This window comes from Gnatocerus cornutus, chromosome 1 (assembly GCF_029298725.1).
Source record: "Gnatocerus cornutus isolate USDA-ARS CGAHR chromosome 1, icGnaCorn1.1, whole genome shotgun sequence".
Taxonomy (NCBI): Eukaryota; Metazoa; Arthropoda; class Insecta; order Coleoptera; family Tenebrionidae; genus Gnatocerus; species Gnatocerus cornutus.
The window spans coordinates 25,910,505-25,932,380 of record NC_142233.1 but is presented as its reverse complement, the minus strand read 5'-3'; the positions used below and the strand labels follow the sequence as shown (position 1 = coordinate 25,932,380).

The 21,876-nt window shown below is 34.3% G+C and overlaps 6 protein-coding genes across 6 annotated transcripts in view; 2 read left to right on the top strand and 4 right to left on the bottom strand.

Moving 5' to 3' along the window:
• Positions 1 to 4,672, bottom strand: part of LRP1 (LDL receptor protein 1) — a 31,359-nt gene extending 26,687 nt beyond the window's left edge. The window contains exon 1 of the mRNA XM_088032341.1: positions 4,330 to 4,672. Within this exon, the coding sequence (XP_087888467.1) occupies positions 4,330 to 4,423 (94 nt within the window). The 5' untranslated portion in view covers positions 4,424 to 4,672. The remainder of the gene's footprint in view (positions 1 to 4,329) is intronic.
• Positions 4,673 to 5,706: 1,034 nt separating this feature from the next.
• LOC148181051 (mitochondrial tRNA-specific 2-thiouridylase 1) lies at positions 5,707 to 7,183 on the top strand. Its single transcript, XM_088042192.1, has 4 exons — positions 5,707 to 5,838; positions 5,885 to 6,050; positions 6,107 to 6,518; positions 6,565 to 7,183. The coding sequence occupies exons 1-4, from the start codon at positions 5,757 to 5,759 to the stop codon at positions 7,159 to 7,161; spliced, it is 1,257 nt and encodes a 418-aa protein (XP_087898318.1). The 5' UTR covers positions 5,707 to 5,756; the 3' UTR covers positions 7,162 to 7,183.
• LOC148181050 (RNA-binding motif protein, X-linked 2) lies at positions 7,011 to 8,197 on the bottom strand. The gene is made up of 3 exons (XM_088042198.1): positions 8,047 to 8,197; positions 7,848 to 8,000; positions 7,011 to 7,801 (listed from the first exon to the last, which is right to left on the bottom strand). Exons 1-3 carry the CDS (start codon positions 8,058 to 8,060, stop codon positions 7,168 to 7,170), a joined length of 801 nt encoding a protein of 266 aa, XP_087898324.1. The 5' UTR covers positions 8,061 to 8,197; the 3' UTR covers positions 7,011 to 7,167.
• Positions 8,198 to 8,517: 320 nt separating this feature from the next.
• On the top strand, positions 8,518 to 9,457 carry sel (canopy family protein seele). The gene is made up of 3 exons (XM_088042205.1): positions 8,518 to 8,807; positions 8,856 to 9,178; positions 9,232 to 9,457. The coding sequence occupies exons 1-3, from the start codon at positions 8,714 to 8,716 to the stop codon at positions 9,388 to 9,390; spliced, it is 576 nt and encodes a 191-aa protein (XP_087898331.1). The 5' UTR covers positions 8,518 to 8,713; the 3' UTR covers positions 9,391 to 9,457.
• Positions 9,458 to 10,033: 576 nt separating this feature from the next.
• On the bottom strand, positions 10,034 to 13,200 carry LOC148181048 (TBC1 domain family member 31). The gene is made up of 8 exons (XM_088046110.1): positions 13,127 to 13,200; positions 12,649 to 13,078; positions 12,450 to 12,598; positions 11,963 to 12,404; positions 11,566 to 11,920; positions 10,887 to 11,519; positions 10,446 to 10,840; positions 10,034 to 10,397 (listed from the first exon to the last, which is right to left on the bottom strand). Exons 1-8 carry the CDS (start codon positions 13,198 to 13,200, stop codon positions 10,149 to 10,151), a joined length of 2,727 nt encoding a protein of 908 aa, XP_087902236.1. The 3' UTR covers positions 10,034 to 10,148.
• Positions 13,201 to 13,533: 333 nt separating this feature from the next.
• Positions 13,534 to 21,871, bottom strand: LOC148181047 (cullin-1-like). Its single transcript, XM_088049993.1, has 10 exons — positions 21,694 to 21,871; positions 21,154 to 21,504; positions 16,326 to 16,544; positions 15,596 to 16,144; positions 15,282 to 15,545; positions 15,054 to 15,233; positions 14,858 to 15,007; positions 14,290 to 14,630; positions 14,020 to 14,239; positions 13,534 to 13,972 (listed from the first exon to the last, which is right to left on the bottom strand). Exons 2-10 carry the CDS (start codon positions 21,469 to 21,471, stop codon positions 13,892 to 13,894), a joined length of 2,322 nt encoding a protein of 773 aa, XP_087906119.1. The 5' UTR covers positions 21,472 to 21,504; positions 21,694 to 21,871; the 3' UTR covers positions 13,534 to 13,891.
• Positions 21,872 to 21,876: the final 5 nt, after the last annotated feature.

Here is a 21,876-nt window from a genome sequence, read left to right as displayed (position 1 = left end):
AAATTACCAAAAATTTGCGACATGTTGCATTCATTTTTGCTTTTGTTGATATTATTTGTATCCTCTGTCAACAGTTTCTCATTAAACCCTTCTTAAATTGTTTATACTTGTGTGTTTATAATCACCCAGCACTTATGGTAGGTACTTTTATTTTATTTCAAAACAGTTAAACGCCGCCTCTTCAGTTTGAGTTAATTTCCGACCCCGCTCCTTTTTTCTTTCCGAACATGTTTGAAAATACACTGTAAATTCCGTTTAATTTTCCGAAAGCAAACAACTGTTACTCGACGATAATATGCAACTTTGTATATTTAGAGTCATCGTCTTACAAAAGCAAGTTTAAAATAGGAATACATACAAATACTCGATTACATCCAAATAGCATGGTCATTTTCTCAAAGTCAAATTTTGTGGTAAACTTGTGGCAAGAAGTCAAATCGTAACGAGCAAATAATGACACTTGCGCATATCGTGTACTACATTGTGAAATGGAGTTTCCTGAAAAGGAACGGCATACACCACAAAATTGGATAGTCGTGCCGTTCTGGAACTTCAACATCAAATGAATTCAGCTCCAGGACAAAACTCTCACGTCCACAAACAAGGAAATGCTCCTTTTGTTCTTGAGAATTCAATCGCGGGCCGGCCAGTTGCAGTAAATGAGTTTTATCTAGTTCTTTACGCAACACTGGAGGCTGTTATCGGAAATAGAAGAGTGCAGGTTAATGCCTTCTTTCCATTAGCCCACACAATGCACTTGTTGCACATGTAAAATGAAACGAAGCGATTAATGGATTTTCTATAGGTGGAAAATGGAAAGAATAATATGCATTTTGTCTTGGTCACCAATCGATGACGAGCCACATTTTGTAAACAGTCAATACTGCGTGGGATTTAAATGTTATTAGTTACATGATATCAATAAACTCGTTAAACAGCCGTAAATTGGGATTTCAACTTAAACTGTAATTACAATTTCGAACCAATTTATTGCGCCCGCATAACCCTACAAACATGTGTGAGTTATAGGCATGTACACAGGATGTCATAAAGCTGTTGACAGTTTTCATAAAATTACCAGAATTCAGTGCAGTTGGAAGAGCGAAATTTTTATGTTGGTAATATTAAAAGAAATGATTAGAACGTGATTTTAAAAAAAAGTTTAGTGATGTTGACATAAATTTTTCATTCCAGTTATGAAACAAATCAGATAAAGAAATCCGAAGGGAACTAAAAATAATTATTTTATGCCCATATTTTAATAACAACAGTTGTTTTACAACTTGCGATAAATCACATCGAATTATGTAGAATTAGTTTCCCTTCCCTTTACCTCGTAAATCTGATGCAAAAATTCGAAACAATATAATCAGTATTTCAAACAAAGCAGAAATCTATAAATTCCTCGAATAATTATTTTCAATTGGCCAAATCTATACATACGTACGTTTCAACTATGGTATATTTTAGTCGGTATTTTAGTAGAAAGAATTCATTAAAAATACCATTCCCACAAGTTCTTTTACAAAAAGAAAATTGGTAAGTCACGATCGCAACGGGCGGTTTTTTCTTAGTTCGAGTTGAAATATTTCTCAAGTTGGTAAGTATCCTTTGATGATAACTATTTTGCATTATCCCTTTTCTCTATGGAACTTTCTCCTCAACGGAAGACTATTGGCTCCCACAAACTTTCTACTTTTCTTTTGTGTGAACATTTACCCTGTTTTTCGGTCAACTAAGGGTGCCTTTGTTATATAAAACTCAACCTATAATCGAAGGAAATGAAATGGATTGATCACAAGATCAATATTTCGCTTTATTGAAATGAAGGGCTAAATGTAGGTACATAATAATGTTTTGGAAATTAAACATTTAAACAGTTTAAACCACAAATTTGTATGTCTGAACCTCGGTCTGAACTGAGAACCATCTAAAATTCAAAATACGCTCAGGTAAAGAAAAAAACGTGGCTCTAATTGTTTATTTTTGAAACCGTGTTGTAGCCATTTGCATAATTCAGCATTCTATGAAAAGTTCAACCACTTCATGAAGTATAGACATATAATAAGTAAACAGTTGATTGCTCCAAGTGTCTAAAATTGTTGGTCCGAACCATGAAATTATTTTAATTATTGTTTATGCCGTAGATGAAAGGGATGATTGTATGCAAAATGCAAATTTTCCCCCGACTTGCTTCGTTGATTAACGGATTGTTTTCTATTAGCCACATTTCGCTAAATTACATTTTACTACCGATTTATTTACTACAAAAGCTTGCAAAATTGTTATTTTTGTGTTCCATTCGAACTAATCGGAAGCCCAAATCGCCCGTTTCTATTGATAACAATAAATTGCTTCTGCATTTTTACATGAAGAAATTAGTTCATAGAATTGATTCACTGAATCATGTAATCAAAATCAGTAATTTGTCAGTTTTGGTGCACAAAAACTAAAAATTGTTAATTTTTAAGGTACGAGATGAAATCTAGAAATACAGCAAACTCAAGCAAACTTTTTCCCAATCCAAGTTCTTTCATCAACATTTTTACGAAATCCTCAGTTTGGCAACGTCAAATTATGTACTTGACAAACAAAAGCATGTTTCGTCAATCAAAAACAGGACTCGTAATTTTCAAAGGTGAGAGTGAGGATGTGTTTTTATTTGATCCCATGATAGGAACACCAAACTGATTCGAAAATTTATAGTTGAATGAAATTACGCACACGAGATCAATATTATTAATTTATTTAATAATAATAAATCACCATTAATTCTATCACATGGTAGATTCTACGTACAGTTGCGGTCAGTGAATTTCCGGTCCCCCAATTTATACAAATTTACTGTACACCAGACTTTGTCCCAATGATTGACGACTTTATTTAATTAAATTGTCAATTTTTTATGCACAAAATGACAAAATTGACATATATTTGATTTGCAATAAAATCAGCGGGACGAAATTCACTGACCGCAACTGTTCCACTAATTATTTTATTAATTATTTTTATTTGAATTGATTAAAAAAGCAATTAAAATCAAAATTAATTAAATCTCATATGAAAATGTTAGTTTCAGCCTACGCTAAAAACAAAGATATTCAGACACTGCGACCACAAAATTTTGGACATCATTTTTGACACTCTAAAGTAAGTGAAGAATATGCACTTCTGAAATAACAATTGAAAATACCAGACTGGCATAAAACTCAAGAATTACTTCCCAATAATAAACTTATAAATATGTGTATTGAGAGGTGCTCTCCTCGGTATGAAAATAGAATGAGTTTGAGGTCCAAAATTATTAACAATAATTCAAAGTGTTAATGTTAATTTGAATAAAGTTGCAAATGTTCATCCACAACAGTTAAAAATAGATACATTATACATATCTAAATTCCAATGACATTCATATTCCAACAAGTGGAAATATACTCTTACGTAAGTCTCACGGTACACGGCCGTTCCTATAACCATGGTTACGTTATGTCAAAATTAATATGTCATGTTAGATATTGATAATTTCGTTAAAATTATTATTATGGTTAAAACGGCGAAACGGTTCTTGTGGATAAAGCATAGTATTTAATTCAGGTATAAAGCTATATTACACTTGGATAATAAAATGGCTCATTTTTTAAAGTTCATCCACGTTTAAAATGGTAATTATTATAATAACACTGAAATCATTTTATTTATAAACTTATATTAATATTATGCATCAAGATTTTGTATTTAAGTTTTTATTGAAAGGGTTTTTGCATTTTTTGAATTAAAACGATAATGTAAATCCCACTTGATAACTGTTTAATTAGCCGAAAGTCTTATGTAATCAATTTTTTCGATTAATATCGATCTGGTTTCAAATTATGAGTTAGTTCTGTGAAAGCCTTCAAGGAATTAAGAGTTCAAGTGAAGTTATCTGTGCTCTTTATCCAAAACTGTTTCAAATTATGATTTCTTTATCTCTAAACTGTAGTCTCTGCTAAATTGGTATTTTTAAAATTTTCCATTTTAATTGTCAGTGCAGCAATGCATTTTTATAATCTTAAATTCGCAGCACAGTAACACTTTTACCGCAACCACTTATCAAATTATTAAAATCTTCAGTAGCTATATTATCATTATAATTTTTATTGAACACATTACTCCTTCACCTTCAAAATTAAACTTTGAAGTCATCAAATACGATAATAAAACATTAGAATTAATTTAGGAATGTCGCCTGTGTAATAAACAACTTGAACAAATTAATAATACACTTGACATGTCATAACCAAGCGCGCAATTCAACAATACCACTCCGGCCCTGTTACCACCCTAACTCACCTGTCTTTGTCAAGGGGGCAACCGTGTCACCCCTGGTAATTCCTCGACGGCTCCAAGCAACCAGTAAAAATCCCAGCAAGAAATCACACCTCATTGTGCCGGCACAAACAAAATTCACTTTTCCGACAACATTTCCATACAAATCAATTTTTATGAATGATCATCGCAACATTGTCACAAAAACAAAGAAATGCGAAGAAGATCACGGCGTTTTTCACGTCGTTTTACAATAATTCATTCAAAGTAACGATCTTCAATAAAGAAACGCTCGCTTAGTTTCGCACCAGACACCTTTCGCACTGAAAACAAAAATAACAACAATCTGAAACCCGTTTGAGCAGAATCTATTCTTGATAGGAGTGTCTACAGGAGTCGATGGGCCTCCTTGTTGCGCTCGTGAGGAACCGATTTAACTAGCTTTGTTTGGTAGACGGAATGTGAAAGAAGTTGAAGTAGGATTTCAGTGCTGCCAGTAGTCGGGTTTTAGAAGTTCCGGCTAAAGGTAAGTCTCCACTACGTTTGCTGCGACCGGGGTGAACCCACAGGGCCGCATTAACATTTTTTGCAGAAAGTAAAAACGAAGTCAAAGAGAAGCATCAGGAAAAAACAAATTAAATTGAGTAAAACCAAATGTACTAATTAAGGAATGCAATTTTTTCAAACAAAAAAGAACAAAATCACAATAAACAGCTGATCGTATTTGAAATTTTGTTTATAACTTTTATTGATATTTCTAACGTAAAAGCAAAATATGGGTAAATGATTTAAATAATCTCAGTAGGCCAAGTTCCCAACTAAATTATTTAGGTTGGTACAAGAAGAAGCGTTTTTATACTTAACGTGTGTTCCAAAATTGACGCAAAAAAACATACAAAAACATAGAGCTCATTAATATAAACAATAATTTTCCATAAAAAATTAATTTTTGTCATCTTTAAAATTGCTGTAGAGCTTTCCAGTTTTAGTCAAACTACAATAATTACAAATTGAAAAATACTTCACTGAGGTTTCAAATGGCGTCCGATCGGACGTCACTTTTTAGGTTTTCTTCAAATTTGCGTGCAGCAACCGTAGAAACTAATTTCAAAACAAATCTTTAATTTATTTATTATTTAATGTGCGATGTTGACACACCCAACCTTGAAAAGGTGTTGAGCGCAAAATCGTCACATTTAATTTCACCTTAATTTTCGTCCTAAAAGATTGAAAGCGTGATTTACAGCCAAGAAATTTCGAAAATTCACACAGGAGTGCACACTTTTATAAGTGTCGCAGCACTAAAGTTACGACGTACTCTCTCATCTCCAGAGTCTATCCGATCACAAATTTCAAGCGATCATTGCGCTTGCGCACAAGTTCATTACTCCTTCATCTAAGGTTCATACCTCACGTTTTTTGTAGGTTATGTCCAATTTTGCAAAACCAAAATGTTGAAATTCAAAAAGGTCATCGTTGGAATATCTGGAGGCGTAGACAGCGCTGTTGCAGCTTTACTATTGAAACAAAAAGGTATCTTGCATAATTTTATATTAAATTAATAAAATTGAATTTGCAGGTTATAATGTCCACGGTGTTTTTATGCAAAATTGGGATATTGCCGATGAAAAAGGTTACTGCTCTGCTGATGCCGACTACAAAGACGCAGCCTTCGTCTGCCACAAGTTAAATATAGAATTAACGCATGTCAATTTTGTTAAACATTATTGGAATGAGGTCTTTTGGTAACTGTAATAAACTGCGATTTTGAATGACAACTGGAATGATTTTGGTATTTCAGTGAATTGGTAAAGGAGTACGAAAACGGTTTCACACCAAATCCTGACATTCTTTGCAATCGCAACGTGAAATTTAATTATTTTTACAAGTATGCAATGAGTGATTTAAAAGCGGATGCTATTGCTACTGGTCATTATGCCCAGAGCAGTTTTGGACCGTTTCTAGAAAAGTATGATCCTCAAGTGGGGGTACGACTCTACAACGCCAAAGACTCCTTGAAAGACCAAACATTCTTCCTGTGTCAAGTAAGACAGGAAGCTCTCCAAAAAACAATGTTTCCTTTAGGTCATCTTCTGAAATCAGAAGTGAAAGAAATTGCGATTAAGAACGGCCTCGAAAAAATCGCCAAGAAGAAAGAAAGCATGGGAATATGCTTCATAGGCAATAGAAAATTTCAAGATTTTATCAAAGAAGTACATTTCTCTTAAACCAACTCTTAAACTTATTACTGTTTTTTAGTACATCCAAGACAAACCTGGCGATTTTGTGGACGTGGACGACTGCGAAGTGGTGGGCCATCACACGGGGGTGCACCAGTGGACACTCGGTCAAAGAGCCCGTATCCACAGCCTCATAGCTCCACGTTTTATAGCAAGAAAAGAAGTAGAAACAAATACAATTTATGTAGTCAAAGGGACAAAGCACCCACTGCTTCACTCTAATATAATTTTCACATCTGAACCTTTTTGGATACATTCAACACCTGGAGATTTGCGGGACGGAAATGTAATGGAGTGTGACTTCAAGTTTCAACACACAAAATATTGGGTTCCCTGCCAAGTAAGCCAAACTAGTAAAGGTCTCGTTATTAAAGTAAACAAATATAAAAGGGCTGTTACACCTGGCCAATACGCTGTTTTATCGAAAAATGGAGAATGTTTAGGAAGCGCAAAAATAAAAAACAATGGAGTTTCGCATTTTTCTTTGTACTATTTGCAAAACAGAAGTATTAAGAAGGTGTCTCCAATTTTAAATAAGTATATATCTAAAACGACAGAAAAAGAAGATGAACTTACTGATAATGAAGATATTAAATGTAGTAGTGTGAATAGATAATAAAAGTTATCTTTTTTTTCTATTTGCTTTTTCTTTTTCATCTTCGGATGTGCTATCCTCAGCTGAATAATCTGAATTAGATCCACTTTTTCTCCTTTTTTTCTTCTGTTTTTTGTTCTTCTCACTATCTGATTCACTACTGGCTTCAGATTTCTTCCTCTTTTTCTTCTTCTTTTTGTCTTTCTTGGCTTTCTTTTCTTTTTTCTCTTTCTTGACAACAACCCCTTCTTTTTCCCCCTCTTCATCATCAAGCTTTTCTTTTTTAACTGTGTAAATCGGCAGCCGTGCCGGCAACTGAATTTCTGAACTAATCTGATCAATTAGAGTTGCCCTAAAGTCATCAGGATCTTTCTTTATCTTAACGGGGCCCTTGATTGGAACTTGTACAGGGGCGGCTTTAGGAGCACACCCTTCTTCATATAACTTTTTCGTTTCTTCGTCGGTTTTCTTACCCTGTTTAGGAATTCGGTAGTCAGTGACGTGATCAACCCGAATTGTCCTATTCAGTATTTTTATTCCATTGAAATTGTCTACAGCTAAATCTGTTGATCTCTGATCTTCATAACAGATAAAACAGAAACCTTTGGATTTCCCAGTGTCCTTGTCACGAATCAAATTTATGTTGACAATCTCACCCCATCTGAAATTTACTTGTCAGGAATGGGAACTGTTGAGAACAATCTTACTGTGAAAAAATGCAGACAATATCGCCTTCAGTGAGGTCGTAGGGTAAGCCCCCAACAAAAACCCAAGCACTGCCTCTGTATTGGTCATGCCAAGAAGTTTTGTTACTTGTGTAAAGCTCTTGCTCGCTGAGTTTTTTGACATTTTTCATATTCCTGAAAATTGAACTTTTAGAACATATAAAAAAATAGAAATACATACGTTAGCGGATTCATTTTGAGTTGTTTATCAGTTTTTGCAGTTGAACAGTTCAAAACAAGAAGGTGAGGTTATTTTTTTTGACGTTTCATGAATGACATTTCGTATCCCACTGGACTTGTGGGTTTGTGGGGTGAGGCGGGCCCTAAAATTACTGAATAGAATATTAAAAAAAAATATTTTTTACTCTGTTAAAAGTGCACCAACAATTTTTTTATTAAATAATAGCATTGTTATACACTTTCAAGAAAGTTTTTTTTATTTTTTCATTAGTCTATTGTTTACTCAAGTCGGCCCTGTTCTAACCAATAAATTGTTCCAGAATGACAAGTACCTATAATTTAGCACATTTTACTTATGACAGTAATTACACAATAACAAAGATAATGCCGATTGTGTAACAATTCAGTTTGTTCTAAAATCCATAAAAAGATTAACATTCACAGACATTCAATTTAAATCCAAATCCTGACGGCTCTAAAGATTCAATACTAATTTCCTATTGGTGATCAAGTTATCAATTCTATGCCATCTTAACCAATAACAATACAGTAACGTGTCATTGTAAAATTATGAACGTCAACCAAAACCAATTTTATTTTGAAGATTTAAAGTTGACGAGCTACTTTTCTACTCACGTTCATGTATCAACAAGTTGTTTTCTAGTAAAATGAAATTCCTAGTATTTCTTGTGATACCTTTGTACTTTGGTGGAAATGGTGTTGCGGCGAAGAAAATAGATGCTGAGGAAGTGCGATGTTTAGGTAGAAACGTTGGTAATTTATTGTTCCATTCTAAATCTTCATTTTCAGTGTGTAAAGTTAGTCTAGACGAATTAAACAAAGCCGTGAGAAAGATTGATCCTTCCAAAACTGTGGATATTGGAGGTTATCAGTTAGACCCTAAAGGAAATTACAAGAAAAAGTCTGTCTCTCAAGCCAAATCAGAAGTTCATTTATCTGAACTCATTGATGACATTTGTACAAAAATGGATGATTATGTTAGAGCTACATGGAAAGCAAATGGAACTTTAACACTGTTGAAAATGATGGATGATAGTGGGAAGATGAATTTGCACATGTCTGAGGTTGATTTTGTTCAAGATGACGATTTGAACAAAAGTCTGAAGTATTATGTATGTTTCACAGTGAATTGATCACGGTTATTCTCTAATATTCTTCATTTTAGTGTGAAGGAATTATGGAGGAGCTAGAGGAGAATATTATTAAACATATTCAGAGTGAAACTGACGATATACACACTCAAGTCTGTATAGAAGAGTCTTCCATTTGCACTAGAGTGGTTGGACCTCAACCAAAACCAAAACCTGCCAGTGAAGAACTATAAATTCACTGTTTTCAAGGCTTCCATGTGATTGTATTTATTTTGTTAAAATAAAGTAAAATGAAACAAATTTGAGTCCATTTTGTGCATGTGTGATGAACAATTTAAGTTGGGCGTTTCAGTGGAGTTTTCTTGATGTGATCTGATAACCACAAGTGTCAACATTTCATCATACATTTGTGAGACAATGTCAACTTTGAGGCAATGCTTTGAAGGTATGGCTTTTATCCACCTGGTCCAAACTTAAGCAGTCGGGTAAATTGGTAGCCGTAAATAATAGGATTAAGCAAGAAGCTCATTTAGTAGAAGTAGAATTGACATTAAATAAATCCAGTGACAGATGTTTCATACAGAAATTATTTTGACTAAACAACTACAGGCATCCCCATGTTATAATATAATTTGTAGCCTTTGTAAATCAACAGGGAGTTTGAGTGGTGAACCCACTGAGATCTTTCATACAGAGATCTTTTAAATACACATTTTAATGAGGGGGCTTCCAGAATTAGCAATAGTTCTCATTCTTAGAGACATACTAGAAATAATAATTATTTCAGCTTCAGACAAAGCTTGGTTTGTGCATCAAGGAGAAAAAATGTCTTTTTTTGGTTTTGTTACAAATTCCATCATTGTTTTGGTGTTTTTATTTATTTTGCTTCAGAATATCACAGTGCAGTAAAGAAAATCAAAATAAATAAATAAATAAAATATAAAAACATAAACAAATCAGTCAATAAAAAGCTAATTTTCTTACAAAACATCTACGCTTTGGATTCCAATCTTCTCAACTGTCCAAGCATTTGAACTAATTGGTCGACTTCAGCTGCCAATTCTTCAGTTTCTGCTTTCAACTGCAGAACTCGCTTATCAGCAATGCTCTGGTTGGAAACACCACGTTTTTCCTTATCCAACTCAATTTCAACTTTCTTTATTAGACTATCCATGGCTGCTAATCCTGTGGCAAAATTTAAATTTCTTAGATATTCCCGTGGTTTATCGATCTTGCTGATCTATAAATTTAAACTATTAAAACAAGAACAAGTACTTGGAGTTCCTACCATGTTAATTTCTCCTGCCAATTCTTGTTGATGTTTCCTAAAAGTTGAAGATTCCAATGAAACTTGTGTACTTGTCGGAACTCCATTATATTCTAACAGTTTTTCTATTTTATGCTTATTCTTTAAAAGTTCAGAGTAATTAAAGAGTAAATCGTCTTCGACCCTGGTCATGGCGTAATCCTTTTCTTTCCTCCTGAACTCAACATCTCCCAAAACCGACGCTAGATATTTCTGTCGGCTTTTCCTTTGTTGCTCTTTCGCAACCTTAGTTTGAAGCGAAGATAGCGCAGCATCTTCTTCGTGAAACTGAAGGCGCAGCTTCGCAAGTCTTTCATAGTAGCGCCGAACGCGATCTTGTTCTTCTTCCAGTTGCTTTCTTATCGCACTTTCCATTTCTATAAACACCGTCTCAACATGTTATTATTTCAAGTAATTCCTTACCGGTAATTCTGTTATTTTCCTCCTTCTGCATTTCCATATTCGCCAACTTTTGCAGATTCACGAAACGCCGTTTAAATAAATTTACTTCATCACTGTTCAGCTGCACAATTTCCTCAGTCATCGCCTTGCTTTTCTCAGTCTTCATGTCAATTATAGTTTTAGGATAATCACAGAAATTCGGGTACTCTCCCGGTGTAATTTTAGTAAACATACTCAAATACTGACGAGGATGAATCGTCAGACTGGTTTCTGCTAAAATGTGGTACGTTTTCGCTAGCAACCTCTTCACATCTATGGGGTGATATGTATTGAAAAAACACTGAAAATGTCTTTCTTCTTTCAAATTAAGTAGAGCAGTTCGTTGCAAAATGTTGTAAGCAACGACTCCACACAATAAGAATGATGGTTCGTTGGTCAAGACGTGATCCCAGAAGACTTTCCAAGATGTCGCCGTTAACACCTCGGAGAAAATGGTTCTTAAAATTGGCCACGCGTACAGTTCAGCCCTCACATTTTTGGTCGCCAAGTAGTTAAGAAGTTCAGAATCGTGCTCAATTAGGATGTTTTCAATCATTGCTAAAATGTTCACGGGAGGTAGAGGAAAATACTCGAACCAAAACTGGCACCAGTTAACTGAAATTTAAAATTATTATTATCAAAAGCAGATTTGTTATCTTACCTATTACTGTGCAGACAGCCTCAAAACACGCGAGTGGATTATTACTGAACACCTTGACAAACGGGAAGACAAAAAGAGGTAGATATTCTACGTGGAAGAAAAATGGGCACCACGTAACGACGTTGTCCAGCAACTGCTTTAGATTTTTGAGGTTCTTCTTACTTTGCAACGGATACTTGCGGCATAAATCCTCGAACGATACTATCATCCGGTTGTTGATTATTGCGTTATACTGTTGTTTATTATTCGGTAAATCCAGTAAGTGTTCCCATATCTTCACTCTGTAGCGATCGGGATACTCGCCACATTCCTTCAGGATCATCCTGAGTTTTTCAATCTCTAAAATTTCGCGAATCTGAGAAACACTTACGAACGTTTAGACCGCAGTCCGACTCACCTTCTCTTTCACAATTCCCATTTTCTCCAAACATTTTTTCAGTCTAACACTTTTCCCGGGAATCTCCGCTCTTACTGCTTTTAACTTGATAGGGACAATGATATATTGAGCCACATCGTAGATATTTACATCACCGGGGCACAAAATACAAGTGAAAAAACTCCCCTTTTTTGAAAAATCAAATTTAAAGACTTCAAATGATGCGACTAATTCACTTATGATGATGTTTTGTTCGACGTCGTAGAAATAAACGGATCCGCGCCCCGACAACATCGCCAGTATTTTATTTGCACCCCCATCGTTAATTTGGGGGATAAATTCAACATGTTTCAACGTTTGTATGTACTCAGGTAGCGTAATGAACTTAAGTAACTTAAAGGAATTGAGTAAGAAAAGGGCTAAATGAGGCGTGCGGCAACCAATGACCATTATTTTGCCGTCTCTTGAAAGATAATGTTAGTTTTGTTCAACTTAGGACTTAACTTACTCAGTAAAGGTTATATTTTTCACTTCATGACCGTACCAAACTAATGGTTGTAGTTGATTTTTGACTTCAAATGTACCAAATTGCCAAATTTGTATAACGTTGTCGTTAAAACATGTAATGATGTCGTTGCTGACTGGAATGAAAGAAACCTACAAAAATGTATATAAACAGGTTGTGTCCAATATTCCTTCTTCCTTACAAATTTTAGGGTGCAGTTGTGGTACAAATTCAGAACTTGTACTTTAGTATTTGTTTTGAGATCCCAGAGAATAGCTTCACAAACTGAAGCAGTAAGGCACAAAAAATTATTGGCAAAAGAAATTGAAAATACAGGGCATCCATGTCCTGTTAGTTTTCCCACAATCCCATTTTGTATGTTTATAATTACAACTTCTCCACTGTGGGCTCCAATAAGAATTTCATTGTCATTGTAATCGGAGAAACTAATTATCGTAGACGACGTAAGAGTTTTTGGAAGATTCCAAAATTTGTGAGCATTACAGTCTATGACAAAAATGGTACCCTGGTTGTCCCCTAGGGCCAAAAAATTGCCATTTTTGTCGAAGCAACTGTGTATAAAACGTATCTTTTGGGAGTTTTTATCGGTGTGATGAATATTTATTATTAAACTAAAAAAATTGTTTAAAGAAAATATGATTTGCGAATTTAAATATTACCCATCTCTCTGAGGAGGTTTCAAAGTAAAGACTTTCTTGTAAATACGGTCCTGTTTTGTTAAATTGAGACTCATCTTTTTTGACTTCCGCAATCTTCAAATTTCATAGTTATTGTCGTGTTATTTATAATTTTTTAGGTTAGACGTCAAATTTGACTTTTAAAATCAACAAAATCTTTCGTTTGTGATTGGTTGATTATTTAAAGCCGCGTTCACAATGGATTGAGCTGGCGAGGTCAACAACCTGTTTGTACTAAAATATGCGATAGATGGCGCAAATGTCAATTTTTTTTTTATTTGAAAATTTGTTACCTAATTTTTTTGATACGATCACAAATTTGCTAAATTTCTACAAAAAATGAATCCAATAAATTTTATGTTGAAAGTCGAAATTAAAAAAGAAATCACTTAGTCAAAACAATTTATTTAAAATCCGTGAATTAAATTACATTCGTATCTTTTCACATATGTTATACAAATAAACAGATTCTATACAATTAATAAAGAAAATAAAAGCTCATGTAAAAACAAAGGAAGTATTTAAAGAAATATCTGCCAGAAGAGCGAAAACTTCAAATACCACTTTGACAGACGACAGGAAAATTTTCATCAAAACAATACAGTTGTGTATTTTTTTAGTATAGCATATCACTTAAAGTACAATTTATTTCTCGAATATTTACAATATACAACCCACTCGCTGACTCACACACAAAACTGCGCCTTAGTCAAAAACAAAAAACGGATGACAATTTCTTTTGCTGAATCATGCTAAGTAACTGTAGGTGTCTTTCTGACCTTCAGTCCTCTCCAAGTATTCTTTTTCAATGAGTATGTCTATACATTTCTGCAAAAAGAACAATAGATAAACGTCACAAAAATTCATAAACTTACTTTAATTATGTGCACCCGTGGCTTAAACCTCGAGGATAACTGATTTAAAACTTCGGCTACCAACTGTTGGTGTTTGAGAATTTTCCTCATTTTCATAATTCGCACGATGGCTGCTTGAATCAGCAACTTTCTGTCTTCCTCAATGTGTTTATGGGTGGTTTCCTGTTCCATTTTCAACTCAGTTTTCATAGGAATATTAATGTTAACTCGGAGTTTTTTACTGGAAATTTCAAATTAACCAAATTATCCATCAATACAAACAAAACTCACTTTTTGTATCCTAGGAAAAGATTCACTATAGAGTTGGGTGTAAGATCGTTTTCATCGTCATCACACGTGATCAGTTTCGCTTTAAGTAAAATCTGTATGACCTGAACAAGAAAATCGGTTTTGATTTGCGTATTCTCCTCGAGCTGAGATATTGGCCAACTCTCCGCCACGTTAAACTGAAGAAGCACAGCCATTTGGAACGTACTAGCCTGGAGTGTGTACCTGTTTTTAAAACAATTGGTATGGAGTTCTCCTTTAGACATGTTGTAAAGCCAATTCAATTTTCTGCCCGAGTGCTGGCCGGAATAGAAATTCGTAAATCTATGAACACTTCTTTCAAGCTGAAAGCGAAAGGTTAGACACATCCAAAATTCAATTATAGATGGAGAACAAAAACAGGCGTTTATCTCTGCTCATGTTAAATTTAATGTAGCGGATTTAGTAACAGGAGTTTTTACCGTAGCGCTATAAAAACGTCCTGTTAGGTTCCGACAATTAAATTACGCACATGAAAAGGGAAATAACAATTCACTTTGTGTTCAAGTTTCAGTTTCAATTAGCGACATACCTCGGTGGGTAACCCAAAAGTGAACGATTGTTGGAAAGGCCATGATCCCGACGATAACACCTGGATACTAAAGTCTATATCTAAAGTCTCGTTTGATTTTGCCAAATGACTTTTAAATTGCTCGTTCAGATCTTTGGAAACACCAATGTCCTTAAAACTTTCATTAAACAAGACCTCAAAAATTCCTACAACATACCTGGAACATCCTTTGCAACTTTGACGTGTACTCAAACCCGCAAGCTTGTTTCAGTTTTGAGATCATTGAAGCTTCAGCGTCATCGCTGGCGGACATGTGTTGAACCAATCTTTTCGCCAGCATCTTGCTGTAGAATTTTTGGAAAACGTCCTTGTCTTCGATATATTTGAACACAACCATCTTGAAAAGAAAATGAATGAAAATGTTAGCAAAAACGTGGTCACTTACGACTTGATTTAGAGTATCTTCGAGCTCGGCTTCTTCTGGGTTCTTGCTCGATTTCTTCAGCAACAAATCACAATATTTCGCTAGTAACTCTGGCGATTTACTACTAGAGTTAGCTTTCTTCGTGACGGCATTGGCGTTGATGAATCGTCCACAGGCTTTGTCTAAAGCTGCCACAAAGCCGCTGTCGTTATTAAAAGCAATCAAAACGAGAGCGTTGTATTTTTTGTGAACCTCTAAAATCGTATTAACATAAACTTTAGGATCCTACAAACAAAATAGGTGAGAAACAAAGCATAACTGTTGCAACTACCAACATTATGTGCACTTTCCCCGCATTTCTCTATGGCAGACAATCCTTGAGCAGCAATATGCTGTTCTAAAAGCGTCCGCAATTCTCCTAATCCGTCTGGAATTCGCGCAACCAACGAGTACATTCTCCCAAGATCCGCATCTTTATCAGCGTCTAATAACTGCTGAAATTCAGCGTGAAACATGTCAAGATGCTTCTTTATCAAAACTCGTTCGCAAGTTTTCGCGAGTCGGCTGCTTGTGGTCTCGTGTAAATAGACCTGGACACGTTTCTGCTCTTCCAGGAGTCGTTGTTCCGCTTTTTTCATGTACTCAGTTACTGGATTTTGCGCCAGGAAATTGTTACTTTCTTTGAGATAGAATCTCTCGGTATCTTCCAAAAACATGTTTTCGAAACTTTCTTTGTAAACAGTCAAGTTCGGTCCTTTGGCCCCAGGTTCCTCCTCATTCAATCCCAATTCAACATAACAATTTATCACCCCCGATACTAAACGGGTGTTTATTGTTTCACCGTTTCGTTCTCTCTCGATTAATTTCAACACCGCGGTGGTAACCTGCGAGATTATTTGTTTAAATTGATTAGATAAAATGTAAACACAGCGGTCGAGTCTGGAATAAATTTCTGTCTTTTGTTTGCAATTAAAATAGGAATCGGTTATTTTCTAATATACTTTCATCTACTTGAATCAGACCGAAATTTAATTCTAGATCTGCAAATGGAGATTTTCTTCTAACCTGTTTGTTCAACTGCTTGAAAAGATGATCTCTCCACGTCACTAACGCCAATTGATAAATTTCGTAAATTCCCTTCCTACCTTCCTCGCATTCTCTTTTCACCCAATGTCGGTTCAGATATGAGCAAATTCCGTTCAAAACTTTGCTGCTAAATTGATATTCTTCCCACTGACGGGTGTAAAATTTCAAAACGCCTTCTCCCATCCGATTCATGCCATCCTGCCACAAAAAAAAAATCAATTGTCCCTAGGTTCAAGTATGTTACAATGCCAAAATCAATACAGTCGTTTCACTAATAATAGCGAAAAGAACAATACAGTTTGTCATTAAATGCCTGTTGCAATAAAGATAACATAAGTGAAATTTCTCAATTATCCAATTTGCCAGCGGACAGTGGACGACATCGTGGGTTTGTTTACCTCGTTATTTTGCATAAAGACCCTTTCAAGTCCTGAAATTTTCTGATCGTCGTTGTGTAGACGGCGATTCGCATTTTGTTGAAGGTTTCGTGAATATGTAAACAGCCATCAATAAAAAGCTTGACAAAGTTTTCACGATTATCTGCAGTTTATGTAGGCGTAACAAAAACAAAACTCAGACCGATAATTCATGATGGAAAAATATCGATGTTTGGTTTAAGGTAAAAATCCAAAGGTCATTTTAGTTGTAGAAAACAAAAAAAAAACAATAATTAAACATTACTTAACTCAATTGGATGCAAATTATGTACACGACAATTTCTATGAAAGGTGTCACTACTGTTTCTTAATACGGGAAAATTATTAATAAAATTTATTATTGCGACTTTTTGTTTGATCCTATACAAATGCGTTTTCGTTTATTTTGGAGCGAACCTAATTCCTCGATTAAAATACAAGACACGGACCGTTTCCGCTATTAGCACAGCATCATCGATGTAAATCCTATTCTTCTTTATCTGACCATTTGAAATTTTAATTTTCATTATTCAACGATGCAAAGAACGTTTTTCTTTCCTCTTTTCGAACAGATATTCTCGATTTAAAATTACATTTAGATTTAACACGGCTGTCTATATGCACGGCTGTAGAACGAATTACTCTTTTTTTTTAATATCGATTGAGAATATTTGGCAGCACGATCATTCAAGTAAAAAAATAATTCGACATGAAATTTAAGTTTCAGGAAAAAAAATAACAATCTAATTTTGTTACAAACCGCTGCGCAATTTATCTTATTTCCATTATTTATCTTTTGTCACATTTGGGATCCCTCGTGTCAAGGGTCAGCTACTCAAATGCGGGCGAATTATCGCGGAACAACATCCACCGTTATCGGAGATTTATTCTCTCAAAAATGGGGACAGTCGTTTATTGTTGACCTTTGTAGAGGAAATCATCGAGAGAAAAGTTTTTCTTTCATTTAGCAATCGTTATTTTGTAAGCGGAAATCACTGAAACCGCACCTTGGGTGTCTCCGCGCCATTTTTGGTGAGATCATGACAGAGCATTCTTTTAAACAATTATCTGTGAAAAACTGTCAAACTGTCTTTTTCTTGTATTGTTGAAATTTCTATCGTCATGCACCACCGCTGCTATTAGGTTTTTGCATGGACGATCGATCGGTTTGCGTAATTGTCAAATAATGAGGTCTTTAAATGGTTAAAAATAAGCAGTTCGTAAAAAACAGATTTAGAAAACACGTCATGGGTCGATAGAAATCTTTATCGAGAGATAAGAGAACGTGCTTTTCAATAGAACCATCGTTATAACTCGCGAAATGCACGTGAAGAAAAACAAAAATATTCATCGCTGTCGTCACGTGTTATTTTCATTCCTTTTCGTTTAAATTGAAGTTCATAGCCCCGTAGCACCAGGTTTAAAGATAATAGAGTTGAATTTATTATAGCTCATTCATTGCTTTGAAATCCTTCCAAAAGTTAGATAATGGCACCAAGTATCGGATTTTATTCAATGAACAGTGACAACGATAGAATTGACGCCAACATACAGTTTATTCTTTATAGAAATTTAACATGCAGAAAGAACGATGGAACTTTGATCAAAGCCAAGGTAAACTTTAAATCAACCTAAATACGAGCGCTAATTAGAACACATTTACGATTTTAAACTGAGTGGTTGAAGAGCTTTTAGCGCACTGGTAAAAGCACATAAAAAATATCAATGTTAGACTCCCAGAACAATTGGCAAGTTTGCAACAAGAAGTCTAAAAATACGTAATACAGAGTTGTCCAAATGAGATAATAAAACTTTACTTCAAGCACCAGGGATTTAAGATATTATGTTCAAATGAAATACGCTACGTTTTATGACTAACTGAACAAAATTGAGCCTTTGAGGGTTATAAAAAACTGGCTATTTGAGCTTAACTTCGAAATTTACAAGTATAGCACAGGGCTCTTACTAATTATAGCCACAAAATTTAAAGAGATCGCATCAGTCGCTTTTTCGTGGAATAAAAAGGGTAAATACATCCACAAAAATGTAACAAAAAATAACTTTGATTTCCTTGAAATCTCTACTGCAATAAATCATGTTATATCCAGTCATAATTATTTTAATTCGTTCATCACGAAAAACTACGTAAGATAAAAACCTGAATATGCAAAAAATTCCGCTATTGGCAAACATAAAGCCAAGTCCACGGCACAATGTTATCAGCTTATACTGCAGTTAGAAGTCAAACTAGTTACCGTAATCCTTCGAATTTAAGGCACACTTTGCCTGTTTCTGCTTTGCGAAAATTGAGTAAAATCGATAAAAAACGAAACTAACTGATCGAAGTAGCATCTATGAAGTTAAAAAAATCCAAAGTTGGTGTCTCAAAAGAGGGGTAATTCTTATATACAGTATGTACACGGATTGAGTTCACAAGAGGGAAAAAAAGTTTATTTTTTATTTTACAAAAAAATGACAAAGAAATAACATTTTTTGCTTACTTCAAAACAGATAAATCTGCAATTAAAATTTCAAAATTATTAGTTTGTACTCTTAAAATTAATTTTTTCATTTTTTTTATTTACTAAATTTTGTAATCGTATTCAAATAATAGTAGGCTGTGGATTCACAATATCAAATAGTGCGTTAAAAATTAAAGAAAAATTTACCCAATAATGTGTAAGTATTAAAAAATTGAAAAAAAATGCAATTGCATCCTTAACAATAATTGAGAAAATTCGAAACAGTCTTAAAGAATTACGAGTTAGAATTGAACTATGTGCTAATACAGGTAATGAGTCAATCAACTAGTGAAATTTGGTTTGAGTTAAGGAACAAATTTCATTCCTTTGACATTTTATGCAAAAGTAAAAATAAAAAAGTTCTTCGTTATTTTTTGTTTTTTTCGATTTTAAGAACACAGTCTGATAATATTAAAGTTTTAATTAAAGATTTATTTATTTTAAATTAAGCAAAAAATATTATTCCTTTGTCATTTTTTTGTAAAATAAAAAATAACGTTTTTTTTCCTTTTGTGAACTCAATCCGGGAACATACTGTATAGTATTTGTAAGTGAAAAAGGATATTATGGTTAACACTTCACTGATAAATTACAAGAAGTTCTTAATATTTGTCGGAGCGCCTAGAAACATTGTTTCTCACGAAATGACAAGACCTTCATGAAGCACTAGCTAGGAGCCGCTAGTACACGTATGCAGATAAAATACTAACCAAATTCCGTCAATTATAATAATAAGTTTAATTACCACCACATCTAATTTTGTTTTAATTTTACTTATTAGATCATAAAAACAAAGCAAACTTAGTGGTCAATGAACTTCTTGCAATAGACATTTATTTTCTTTAATTTTCCTTAAATGTTTGGCATAAATCGAGTAAAAAGGATTACATTTGATAAAGTCTTCTTTGGACATGGATTTGATTTACTTTTTTTTCACACATCTTAACAAATTCACCAATCCATTCTATATTCTATTCTAGCTACACGTCGTGTAGGCTGAGCTTAAGATCCTTCATCACATAAAATTAATGTGCAACGGTTTAACTGCGTTCAATCAATCGCAATGACACCTTTGATTAGTGAAACATAAACAACAATAACAATAATTTTCATTACCAACAGGCACTCAATTTTTGTAAAAGCGGAAATGGAATCCATAATTTCGAAAAACGCATTTGCAACAATGGATTTCAAGGCTTATCGTCATTGGAGCTATTAAAGTAGCTGGTTTTATGCGTCTTTTATGAAACAGATATCATTTACATTAAATTGCAAAATATTTACTAACAACTTGCACAAAGAATAACTGTCAATTCACTCTTGAAAGGGTAAATAACTTTGATAATTAATTCAAATGAATTCATTAAATTAAATTGTCATTTTCCTCAAACAGGAAAAAATATTGGAAAAGCCCTACCAAAGCAAAATGAGATTTCCGCCATGTTGTGGTTCAATTTCAAGTCTGACATAGAGGTTATGTCAATTAGGATGACTTTTAATTAGCTTTATAACTTACAACAAAATGGGAATTTCAAACAAAAAAACACATAACATGAAACCAAAAGAATTTTACACCAATAAGCTTCGAAAGGTGTGATTACAATGATTAAGAGACTCACTCTGTATATGCTTGTACATGAATTTAATGTAACAAGTCATAGGTTTCTAGGGTCAAAATTACAAAAATTGTCTCTTCCTTGACAAATTATTGTTTACCTAATGAGGTCATTATCCCAACCTTATTAAAAAATCCATTCATTACATGTGCAAATTTTAACTCAAGATCTTTGACCCCTGCTATTGGCTACATGCACTATTTGTTTATCTTCGCAAATTGGTCCTCAAAATCAAACAAAATAATGTGCTTACGCTTAACAAATTCACCAGATAGTTCTTGAGGAACTCCCTAATCCGTTTATAAAGTTCCAGTCCCACAAGCTGCGCGCCCCCGCCAACCTGGCTCTTCTTGTTCTTGGTGGAGATGCTGGAAGAGCCCCTCGTGTTGGCTTGCTGGTGCACTGACGTGCAGTAGTCATAGACATGTGTGTACAGCTGTATGTAGAGATATTTCGGCATGTGTTGTTGGCTGTATGCATGTTCAATTCCTGTATTCAAATCGCCCCAAATCTGGTCCAAATCGATTTGTTTGAGCCCTGCTGTGTTGTTGACGGAACTTTTATTCGACATCTCCTGAACAGTCCACACGAAAATCGTCACACGCTGAAAAAACACAAAGTAACGGTTAAGCACTGGAATTTTTCCGTTTTGGGTTTGGGTAACAACGGCGCACATTCAGTTTTTGCGTTTAGAAAGCTACGAATGAGATTTTTCAAATTTGTCTTTCACCTTTTGTTTGTAAAGCAGCACCATAATTAATGATGTATTATTTATGAACTGGTTTCGACTCACCTTGTATTTCTATATCATAACAAAAATTTACACAGTATTTACAATTATTAACAACAACGGGAAACTTTAAATTTACTTTGGATAGTGAAAATAAAAAGAAATTTATTGTTGCCTATTTTGAGATACAAAAATTGACAAATCTAAACCCCCACAAAGTTGGCTGCACAGGGCTACCAATTCAGG

What these genes read in the sequence shown, in the direction of transcription:
- LOC148181051 (XM_088042192.1), top strand. Translation starts at nt 5,757, where the DNA reads ATGTTGAAATTCAAAAAGGTCATCGTTGGAATATCTGGAGGCGTAGAC. An exon ending in TTTACTATTGAAACAAAAAG is followed by an intron (nt 5,839 to 5,884) that starts GTATCTTGCATA and finishes TTGAATTTGCAG; the next exon opens with GTTATAATGTCCACGGTGTT. An exon ending in TATTGGAATGAGGTCTTTTG is followed by an intron (nt 6,051 to 6,106) that starts GTAACTGTAATA and finishes TTGGTATTTCAG; the next exon opens with TGAATTGGTAAAGGAGTACG.
- LOC148181050 (XM_088042198.1), bottom strand. An exon ending in ATTGTCTGCATTTTTTCACA is followed by an intron (nt 7,802 to 7,847) that starts GTAAGATTGTTC and finishes AGTAAATTTCAG; the next exon opens with ATGGGGTGAGATTGTCAACA.
- sel (XM_088042205.1), top strand. Translation starts at nt 8,714, where the DNA reads ATGAAATTCCTAGTATTTCTTGTGATACCTTTGTACTTTGGTGGAAAT. An exon ending in TGAGGAAGTGCGATGTTTAG is followed by an intron (nt 8,808 to 8,855) that starts GTAGAAACGTTG and finishes CTTCATTTTCAG; the next exon opens with TGTGTAAAGTTAGTCTAGAC. An exon ending in ACAAAAGTCTGAAGTATTAT is followed by an intron (nt 9,179 to 9,231) that starts GTATGTTTCACA and finishes TCTTCATTTTAG; the next exon opens with TGTGAAGGAATTATGGAGGA.
- LOC148181048 (XM_088046110.1), bottom strand. Translation starts at nt 13,200, where the DNA reads ATGAGTCTCAATTTAACAAAACAGGACCGTATTTACAAGAAAGTCTTT. An exon ending in AAACCTCCTCAGAGAGATGG is followed by an intron (nt 13,079 to 13,126) that starts GTAATATTTAAA and finishes CAATTTTTTTAG; the next exon opens with TTTAATAATAAATATTCATC. An exon ending in ACAACTGCACCCTAAAATTT is followed by an intron (nt 12,599 to 12,648) that starts GTAAGGAAGAAG and finishes ACATTTTTGTAG; the next exon opens with GTTTCTTTCATTCCAGTCAG.
- LOC148181047 (XM_088049993.1), bottom strand. Translation starts at nt 21,471, where the DNA reads ATGTCGAATAAAAGTTCCGTCAACAACACAGCAGGGCTCAAACAAATC. An exon ending in ATCTGGTGAATTTGTTAAGC is followed by an intron (nt 16,545 to 21,153) that starts GTAAGCACATTA and finishes TTTTTGTGGCAG; the next exon opens with GATGGCATGAATCGGATGGG. An exon ending in CACGGGTGCACATAATTAAA is followed by an intron (nt 13,973 to 14,019) that starts GTAAGTTTATGA and finishes TTCTTTTTGCAG; the next exon opens with AAATGTATAGACATACTCAT.